The sequence below is a fragment of the Alligator sinensis genome, unplaced genomic scaffold (assembly GCF_000455745.1).
Source record: "Alligator sinensis unplaced genomic scaffold, ASM45574v1 scaffold1232_1, whole genome shotgun sequence".
In the NCBI taxonomy this organism is placed as follows: domain Eukaryota; kingdom Metazoa; phylum Chordata; order Crocodylia; family Alligatoridae; genus Alligator; species Alligator sinensis.
In genome coordinates, this window is record NW_005842537.1 from 937980 (window position 1) to 948676 (window position 10697).

Genomic DNA, 10697 nt, shown 5'->3' on the forward strand with positions numbered 1-10697 from the left:
AGGATCGACGGTTGCCTACTACTACAGGTGTACTTACATGAAGGAACCTCAGTTTTGTAGGAAAACACAGATGTCAAAGATTTTTAAATTTGTGGGATTTCACTTAAATCTCAGAAGCAGCTTGCCAGACCTCAAGGCCTGGCAAAAACATCCTGGCTAGAGACTTTCTTGTTGAAACCGATTCTTAAAGGTCAGTTATTTACCTTGTGGTAAAACAAGTGGCAGGTTTTTTTGTTTTTTTATATAATATGGAATTCCCTTGTTTAGAGAATCTCTTTGACTTCCACTCATAAGTAATGTAGTCGTCCCAGTTCAAGCTTATAACATTGTTACACCATTTTGTATATTGTGTTCTTTGCCCTCCAACCCAAAGGGAGACAGTGTCAGGATCACTGAGCAGTAAGACACTGAAACGAGTTTGTGAGCAATCTCTAGTTGAGTAGTTAGTTGGTAAAAGAAATGGTTTCAAGAGCTAGGAGGAACAGCTATTATATTGTAAGTCACCAAGAAGGGAAAAATATAAATCAACTAAATGAAGTATTGTAGCAGACAGCAGAAAGAGCTTCACAAAATGTTCTGCAAATTCATTATTTAGTTTTAATCTGATAGGAAATTAAAAACTGGAATTGTGAGTGCAGTTTGGTTTACTAAGGTTGTTACCACCATATTGAAAATGTTGCTAAAATGTTTACCGTATTTACTCAAATAGAATATAACCCTGATTATAAAATGACCCCCAATAATCGGATTCTAGATATGGAAAATTATAACAAATATATAAATTTTCCAGGTATAACACTTAATTTATTGCAGATTCGCCTTGAATTTGTCTCCCTTCTATTGCTACATCAGGGAAAATTTAAATTTGGGGTGGGTCAGGTAGCCCTTTGCTGTTTGCTTCCCCCAACTTTTTCCCCTGGCAGCCCCTTCCCCCTCTCGTTACTATAAGACCCTGCTCTCCCTGAACACATGGAAGTGAGGAGCAAAATTGCAAACAATGATCTTGAAATTAAACATGGCTGTAGCAACTGCATGTAGTTCCCATGCGTGTAGTTTATCCATAATCAATGAATGTTACCTTTATAAACTGCTGCAAGCTTTAGCATCACTTTGGCACGTGTTTGTATTATAGTGCAAACTATGCATGATATTAGTGCAAAGCCACAGGCTCGTGACTTACCGCATAGTTCATTGGGCTGGGCCCCACCAGAGTCAACAGCATTTGAAACCACAGTGACTTCACAGCTCAGCACTGCTCAGTATGTGTGCACTCCAGATATCACTCCTGAAGGATCCATGTGCTAATTAGCTCCCACTCATGACTGGAAGTGGGTGTTTGTCTCAAGTTATGGGATGCTCCAAAATTCTATATGCAGATGAGGCACAAGGGCAACTTGGTCCAGCTTCACTGCTTGGTGGGTAGTACCACACTAATATGTGCAAGACTGAAAGAGGGGGTACCAGTGAGTCTGGGTGAATTGTATGTGATGGAGTGGCTCACCATGACTTGAAAAAGAGTTGGTGGTGAGGGGGACTGCACTTAATGAGCACTACCATATATTTTATTCAGATGGGCTGCACTAACCTATTCTTGTGGTAGGCTTCCATGTGTTTTATAGTCATGCTTAGTGTTGGCTACCTTAAATCAGCTTCATAGTTGGTTTCCATTGATGAGCACATGCTGCTTTTGGCAGCAGTTATAATTATAGTGTATTTAGTGAGGTTTTGTTGTATGTTGTTATAAGGTGAGAGGCTTCTCCCCCCACCCCCTATGCCAACTGGGGACAGGGAAATTTTATCTTGTATTCAAGTAAATATGGTAATTGAGTGCAAACTGAGTTAGAAAATATTTTTTTTTAAGACAAACCTTTGTTTTTTTCCTGTAACTAGACTGATACAACAGTAATAAATGTGGTTTCAATAAACATGAACTAAAACAGCATTTGGAGTTGAGATACTGTGCCTTTTATATGCAGCATCCTTGACTCTTAAGAGTTAAGCTGAGAGAAATAGCATATTCCAGAAGCTACAAACCACAGATGCTGGGTGAAGAGCACCTTCATTTTCACTGTCTATAATGTTAACTTAACTTAGTTCAGCTTAGAAATAAGCTCCTTGTATCAACTTGGTGTCTTCTCTAAAAGTCTGCATAACCTGGCTCCATCTTTGCTATTATGTTTTTTCTTCCTTGCTATTACTGTTCTCCCTTCTCTTCATGTGTACTTCCATAAAACGTCTCTGGTTTATCACCTTGTTTACTCCTACACCCACACCTTTTTAAGCATTTCCTTGCTCCAAAAGAACTCCAGCAACTAATATTTTTTAAACATTTTTCTATAGAGACTAGAAACGTTATTTACACAAAGATAATTGTTTATCTTGAGTGGTCTCATAGTATGTAACAAGTTTTTTGAGGACACTACCCAATGTTCAACAGATAGCATACTACTAAAGAAGTACTGTTAGCGTGTATTAGAAAGAAAAATTAAATTCCTGCAGCACACCTGTCTATCAACAAAACTTAGAAATGTAGTGGGGATCCCTACAAAAAATGTGGCTATATAAAGCCTTAGAAAAGTGTATGACTACTAGAAACCATTCTAGAACTTTGTCAGTTGCTCCTAAATTTTAAATTTTCTTATTCAGTTTCAGACAGTTTGTTCAGTTCCACTTAAGTGTGGGCAGATATCGCCTCTAGCTGTGGATTTGTGTTCAGAGTTTGAAGCAAAAAAGTTTGAGGGAAGTCTTCTTAAGAGTGTGCAGAACTAGGACTACAAAGGCAGAAAGTAGGGCAGAGTGAAACTTTATAGACTAACTGATTCAAAGAGGTATAAACTTTCATAGGCAACCACCTCAGTTATGTCTCTCTGAACCAGTAAGTCTTAAGGTGTCACCATGCCCTGCCTTCTGCCTAATATAATTACCTACCTCTAGGACTACAGTGGAAAGCAACTACGAAGGCTCTCGTATGCATGAAAAATTCAGTGGTGATAGTGCTATCCAGGAAAACATGAATTTTCTTATTTTGTAGGTGGAAGTTAAATCTGGAGAAGAAGATGAAGAAATTCTCTTCAAAGAGAGGGCAAAACTCTACAGATGGGACAGGGAAGTGTCTCAGTGGAAAGAACGTGGAGTTGGAGAGATCAAGATCCTCTTCCATACCCAGAAGAAATATTACAGAATTCTGATGAGAAGGGACCAGGTTCTCAAAGTCTGTGCAAATCATATTATCACAAAATCCATGAACTTAAAGCCCTTGAATACATCAAACAATGCTTTAGTTTGGACTGCCGCAGATCACTCTGGTGAGTTTTAGTGGATGGCATGTTTTGGGGGTATGGGAAGAGGGGGAATTGTGTGACTTGGAGAAACATCTATACAACACTTTTCAGTGCGTAAGACAACTGAAAGGTTTTTTTTGTTTCTGTTTAAACTGATACTGAATATGCTTGGAGTAATCTTTTTGGGAATTTTGAATTTCAGATGGTGAAGGAAAAGTAGAACAACTTGCGGTCAGGTTTAAAAACCAAGAAATGGCTGATTCTTTTAAGAGGAGATTTGAAGAATGCCAACGAAGCTCATCAGAACTGCAGAAAAAACATGTATCCTTGGCAGCAGGACTGTCAAAGGAGAGCAACCCTGTAGTGTATTTTGAAGTTTCTGCTGATGATGAACCAATAGGACATGTAACCATGGAACTCTTTTCAAATATTGTTCCTCGCACTGCTGAAAACTTCAGGGCCCTGTGCACAGGGGAAAAAGGATTTGGGTTCAAGAACTCCACATTTTTTAGAATAGTTCCTGATTTTATGTGCCAGGTAAGTGGAAGTTCAGGCCTTTTTAAGCAAGAGTAAACTAAACCCATCTTGACTGACTGGCATTTTGTCAGACTTTATGAAGAAATTACATACGATTATTTTCATAGGATTTCCTATAACAAAAATTGCTTATTATTTTAAAGTGGATTTACAGAAAACTTTTCAATTCACTGGGTGGGTTTTTACTTCGTTCCAAAGTTCAGATCTAATTTGAAAAATGGTGCGTATGTTTTCTCTTAATGTGTTTTTTCTCTTGTATTGTGCCTCAGGGATTTAAATAGGAAACTTTCATTTACAAGTAAAAATATTGGGTTGGGAAAGGCCAAGTGGAGTGCTTGTTCTGGCTCAGTATAAAACCAGTAATAAAGATTTTGCCAGTCAAATGCTTGTATTGATCTACCTGCATACTTCAAATATGTATCTGCACTTGAAATAGAAAACATAATGGACAGTAGGTACCACCTGGAGGAGAGTTGGGGGCAGAGGCTTTTCATAGCATTTACAACATCTTGTCAGTATTTAAGAATTTGGAGGGTAATGGATTTAATAAGACCTGGTCAGGTATAGTAGTTGGTTCCCTCATTTCATGCTTTGCCTTACTGTGTACCTACTTACTAAATGCATTCTTTATATTCACTTCATTTTGACCCATTTCTTTTTTTTCTATTCTTTTTTTTTTTTTTTAAGTCCCAGGGGTGGTGATCTTCAGCTGTGCCACTTAGTAATGCTAATGTTCCATATGATTGTAAATAGCATTACCTTTCTGAATAGAGAATGTAGTTCTAATTCTGAAGGCCGTTAAATAGCTCTACTAGCTTCTGAACATCATGCTATTGCAAGTTTATGCTTATTTGTGTGTTCTTTCACAAAGATACATTTAAGAATGTGCCTGTTTTTGCAGGGCCAACCCTTGTAAAATTTTTGAGCACTTTACGTGCAAGAACAGATTCAGTCAGAACACATCATACTAGTACAGACATTCAGGGCAGGAGGTGGCACTAAAAATAGCCCAGTGCCAGGGAGAGGGTAGGAAAGGTATAGCCTTGAGACTGGGGTCAACAGCTAGGCTTCCCAGCCCTGGGCTTGAATTGGAAACTGTACAGATGTTCAAGACAGATGAGTTGAAAAATGGACAACCCGACCTAAAGTTAGGTGTACCTCAGAGGTAGGTTTAGCTTTGATTGATCTAAAAACAGCTGATCCAATTTAAGTGTCCTGAACTTATGTACCGTTCGCACTAAGATTGACTTGTGTAAGGTCCACATCTAGGTGAACTAAGTTTGATTGGGTAGCCATTTTCAACGCAGTCTAACCTTCCCCTAATGTCTGTACCTAACCTAAGAGTAGACTTGATGCTTTGCAGTTTGGTCCTGAACTTGAAAGGTAAAAAATAAAATCTCATGGGAAGAACTAATAATTTTGGTTTGCTTTATGTTTGTCTAGCTTGCACAAAGTGAAGCTTGAAAAAACATTATCTTCTTGTTCTAAAAGAAAAAACTATCTCTAGCTCTAATTTTCTAATGCAGTTGTTTTCTGTGGAAAACAGCAAGTTTTCTACTTCATAAATATGTTTGGGTTTAGAAGTTTTAATAAATCTTTAATATTTTCAGGGAGGAGATATCACTAAACAAGATGGAACAGGTGGACGATCCATTTATGGAGAGGCATTTGAGGATGAGAACTTTGAAGTGAAACACACTGGTCCTGGATTACTCTCAATGGCAAATAGGGGCCGAGACACAAATAATTCTCAATTTTTTATTACACTTAAAAAAGAAGAACACTTGGACTTTAAACATGTGGTATTTGGATTTGTGAAGGATGGCATGGATGTTGTGAAAAAGATGGAATCTTTTGGTTCTCCCAAGGGAGCAGTGAGCAGAAGAATTGTTATTACAGACTGTGGACAAATATAGAATCATTGCTTTAACCTCATACCAATAATCTTTTAACAGCCTAAGTTGAAGTTTACCTGTTGGCCAATTATGTTCAGCATTTTGAAATGAACACTTCTGATGTATAAATGTAAAATTTACAGCTTTATAGCCAAGTATTTTTTTTTAATGTGTTCTAATTGATTTTGCATGTTGTGAAATAAAACAGTTCAAGCACTGGTGCATTTCAGGTGTATTTGTTATTCTGACATTTGTATTAAATGTCCATTTTCAAATTAAATCCTAGTCTTGTTAAAGCAATGGTCTGTGTCTTCACTTTGGTTTGTACAAGGAATATTACCGTTTCAGCTATTCTGGCTTGCTGCTCTGATGTATCAATATCTTGAGTAAGAGGATTTAGTATGGAAGTGCTGGAGACGTGGAAACGGCTAATGGATTCACCTTTTAACATCATCCCTGTAAGCAGGACCACTTTGTTTTATACACTAAAGGCTTGTATTTGCTACTTGGTAGTGTTGTGAGTTGTATTTGGGTACCTGAACACTGTTGGTAAATTACTGCCTGTGTAAGGTTGTTATAGGCTTTCATTGTCAAGATCTAATGGATACATTAAGGTCTCTTTTTGTCATTAGGCTTTTCTGCACATATTATTCCTATGTACAGAGGATACTACTAATAAAATATTTGACTATAGGATAAATGAACCTAGTAACACTTATTGGGTGGGAAAACTGGAAACAAAAAAACAAACCCTGAAAATTACTGTTCTGCAGACTTTTATCAAATGTTACCGGGTGACCTTTTTGTCACCATGCTGCTTGAATCGTTTGGGGCAAATGCAGTTTTTAGTTCTTTTTATGATAGCTTGTTTCTACTGAATGGCAAATGTTGGCTTAAATTTAGTACAGAGCAACAAAGTAATTATGTGTAAATTACACTTATTAAGTAAAGAGGGTTTTTTCTGTTAAACCTTTATAAACATGATTAATGAGTTAAAGCAATTTAATTACGAAAGTTTTGTGAAGTATGTAGATAATGTGCAAATCCTTCATATATAAAAGGCAATCTTTTCACTTTTAATAAAATACGTTCTTTATAATGTCAGTTTTGTAAAATAATCAGTTTTACAATATGAATTAAGCTAGAAAAGGTGGGGAGGAATGCAGAAATGTGTTTTATGTTCTGTTCTTTCTCTGTGACTTAAAAAGTAAACAAAATGTAAAGCATCCATGGTTTTCTGTTGCTTTAAACTTGTGGAGCTAAATAAACGAGTCTGGAGCTTTCCATCCTCATGACTTCAAACTGTAGTTGAGTAGCAACAAGATTCAAATCACCATGATTTTATTACACTTTATCAATAGATAGTTATATAAAAAGTAGTTCAATGTAAAATGAAACTTTTTGCATTGTTTTTGCCTAAATTTAAATAAAATTGAATTGGGAATTTGGTGTTTTTTTCTGGTCTACTGGTATAAAAGCAATCAAGGAAACAAACTGAACTTCTGAATTGTTTCTTAACTTCGGCTCTACCAGAATTCCAAAACATTTTAGTAAAGTTGGGATATTTTAGGATGGGTGTAGAAAGATGTAATGCTTAGATCGTTCTAAATACCTTTTTAAACACCATTGGGTCAGAGTTTTTAGTGAATTATCTGCAGTAACTCCCAGGCTCTCTTTTGAGTGACAGTTAATGTAGAACCTATATCACTGTTTAAGTGCATCTCTGGCTATTCTTTCCTGAGGTGTCACTTCTGTACTCATCAATGTGAAACTTCATTTGCCCTTTTGTTGTCCATTCACTCAATTTTTAAGATCCTCCTGCAGTTCTCTAGTCGGCTGTTGTTCGTACCATTTTGAATGACTTAGTCTCATCTGCCAACTCAGTCATGTCACTTGGTCTTACCCCAAACCACCTATGAACATACAAAATTGTTTGTGCACACCCCTTGCAGACCCCACTTCATAGCCCTAGGGATCTACTGAACTCAAGGAGGTGGCCAACTAATTTTGTAGGCAGATCCCAGGGCTGGCTGCTATTTTCATGGGTTGGCAGGCCCCCCTATACTTCTGGGCAAGGGTCCCTGGCAGTCCTGCTCCTCCCTGGAGGTTGTCAGATGACTCCAACTGCCACTTAAATTGCTTAACAATGTTTCCCTTAATGGCTTCCATAGGCCTAATCAGGGGATTAAGCCTACAGAAGCTGTTAACTGACGCTGTATTAAGCACTCTAAGCACTTTAAAATCAAATATTAAACTAAAGCTATGCATACCATGAATTGTAACTAATACCATCTCAGCATTTAGTTAAACTCTAAACTGAAATATCTTATTAAAATAAATTTATGTACAGCATGAATGCTAACTAATACCAGCTATTTACACTTTGTTAACTAATGCCAACTATATATGCTGTATTAAAGGACATAAAAAGGAGTTTACTAAAACTAAATGATAACCTTGAGACAGGCAGTTTGTGCTAGGTATTAAATGCAAGCATGCTGCATCCAGCCACAGTTGCTGCAGACAGGCTCTGTGGGGTGAGCACTTGTCCATACACAGAGATGGCATGCTCAGCATCACTGAGTTCATTGGAATGATGAGGCAGCATCTTGCCAGGGTGTAAAGATGTGGAAAATCAGTCACAGACAGAGTCCCAGAACACAGGTATCCAGTACTGATAAAGTTCATATAAGCAGCATGTTCAGTGTAGTGCTCTTTCCCCCATCCCAGGCTTGCTTGCAGCAGCTGAGGCTCACAGCTTGGAATAGGCACCTGATTGGGGTCCAAGATGTGAACAGCACTAAGAAAGGAGGCAGCCAGCTGTCTGAACTGTGGTGGCAGTGATACCTGTAATACTGATTCAGCTTCACAGCTGTTGCCTGAAATAGGTCCCTTTTGTGTTGCTTTTCATGAGGATAGCTTGATAGTTCTTGAAATGCCCTATCTTTGGACCAGTTTATCAAATCTATCTGCTATCACAGCCTGCCAGCTTTCAAACCATGGTAGGAGCTCCATGAACCAGGTAGCACTGTCAACCACAATCATCATTTGATCTTAAATGTTGCCTTGCCCTAAGAGCCTGTAAAGTTTAAGCACGCACTGTGTGCTGGGTGTGACTTCTAGCTCTTCACTCGAAACGTGCTGGTAGTGCTACATATGCTTGATGTGGTAATGGACTGTGCTAAATCATGAGTTCTACCATGTGAGCACAGGCTCTGGTGGCAGCAGCACAGTGCCATGTGAGTTCCCATTTTGACTGGCAAAGGACTCCCTGTACCAGACCTTATGTCCTGGACAGTGCTTGAAGGCTTTCTTGAAGGAAGACACCAAGCTATCCACATCAGGAAACTGCTATCTGTCCCTTGCTAAAGGCAGAATGTGTGCATTGCAAGTAATGTGACCTGCATTGGGCAGCATTCATTCAAGCACATCAGAGAAAGTCTTGCACATGTAAATGGCATTGCTGGACATGAATGCTGAGATCTTGTTAAAATCTACCCCATAGCTGACAATTACTTTCACAATTGCTTGCAATGCGATAGAAAAAATGACAGGCAAGATGAACTGGCTCTGTTTGAAAGACAGGCAGGGTCTTGATCTGTCCAGCTCCCTGGTACAAATAACTATGTGCTTATGAACACTTTATCTTGGGAGTCAGTGGATTCATCAGCCTCAATGGAGGATTCATACTCTGCCAAGGCAGCATTTGTAGACTGTACATGTGAAGCAATTGCAGCAGGGAGATGGTCTTGATGAAGATTGTTGGCACATGGAAAACTGCTAGCATTGGGCATGTGTTGTTTCACATAGTCCCTTAACTTAGGGTGATCAGGTTTCTCCAGCAGGATGTTCACTGCTGTGAAAGCCTCCACGAGGGAAAATGCTGCACCTCGCCTTACCAAGCTGCTTCCTGCGGTCCTTTTAAACAGGGAGGACACGGTCGCAACAGCCTTTCATTTCATGTGTGCCTCAGACCCTGACGTATTGATGTATGCTTCTTTTCCTCCACACATCCAAAGTTACACTGCAGGCAGTACAAAAGAGTCTGCCTCCTGTGTGCAAGGTCCCTGCAGGATATTGTCCTACATGGTGCAGCACTGAAACGTATTTGTCTGTCTTGGAGAATTCCTTGGTGTTCATTAACCCTGCTCCTCCTCAGTCTGCAGTATGCTGTAGCACATGCCTGTGGGTGCTTCAAAAGCTGGCACCAAAACCTTCCCTGGCTGGCCCCAGACTGGTTCCTGAACTGAGCCTGTCAGAGGTCTAGCCTCTGATTTGCTGTCCCCATCCCACAGCTGTCCTCTCCCCTGTGCTTTTAGGACTCTAGAGGGCTTCTCACCCTTTTCTCTTGCATCTTTTTTTTTTCTTTCACCAAAATTGCAGAGCCCACACTTTTTCACAGAGCCCACCTGAATTTGCAGTTTCTGTGAAAATTGCACGATCACAATTTCTGTAGGTCCCTACATATTCCCCTGTAAGAACTGACTATTTATAACTATTCTGTTCCGCCAGTTCCTGATCCACAACTCTAACTTGCCTCTAATTCAACACTTGGACAATGTCTTAAAAGCAACTTGCTCTGAAGGTCCCCAGCTCTTGGATGTTGCCACCGCACTCCTGACTTGGCAATCAATTCCCCTCATTGCTGATGTTCTGGCTTTGCAGGCCAGATGTGGGCTGCAGGTACCTCTGCTCTAATTCTGTGACCATTTAGTTTCATTAAAAACCTCTGATGCAGGATTTTCAAAGAGCTTACAAAAAAGGTCAGCTACACTATATCAGTAGTGCCCCACCTCCTGTTGTGGACCTCATTTAGCTCAGAGCTGTCATTTGGCTTGAGGGGCTGCCCACAAGTTTGGAAATACAGTGGCAAGGGAGCCCTAGCAGTATTAATTGATGCCCCCCTGCTGCCAAGTTTCTGACCTCTGGAGAGTCTCATGGATAGTGTCCCTGCATGCTAGATCACATTGGCATGAGTAGTCAC

General features: G+C 39.4%; 1 protein-coding gene across 3 annotated transcripts in view; it reads left to right on the forward strand.

Annotated features, from left to right (window-relative positions):
* The window catches only part of LOC106721793 (E3 SUMO-protein ligase RanBP2), a 52459-nt gene extending 45642 nt beyond the window's left edge, over window positions 1-6817 (forward strand). For all 3 annotated transcript variants that reach the window (XM_025213552.1, XM_025213553.1, XM_025213554.1), the window contains 3 exons: window positions 3032-3305; window positions 3484-3818; window positions 5429-6817. In XM_025213552.1, coding sequence (XP_025069337.1) covers window positions 3032-3305; window positions 3484-3818; window positions 5429-5734 — 915 coding nt within the window. In that variant the 3' untranslated portion in view covers window positions 5735-6817. The remainder of the gene's footprint in view (window positions 1-3031; window positions 3306-3483; window positions 3819-5428) is intronic.
* The last annotated feature ends 3880 nt before the right edge of the window (window positions 6818-10697 follow it).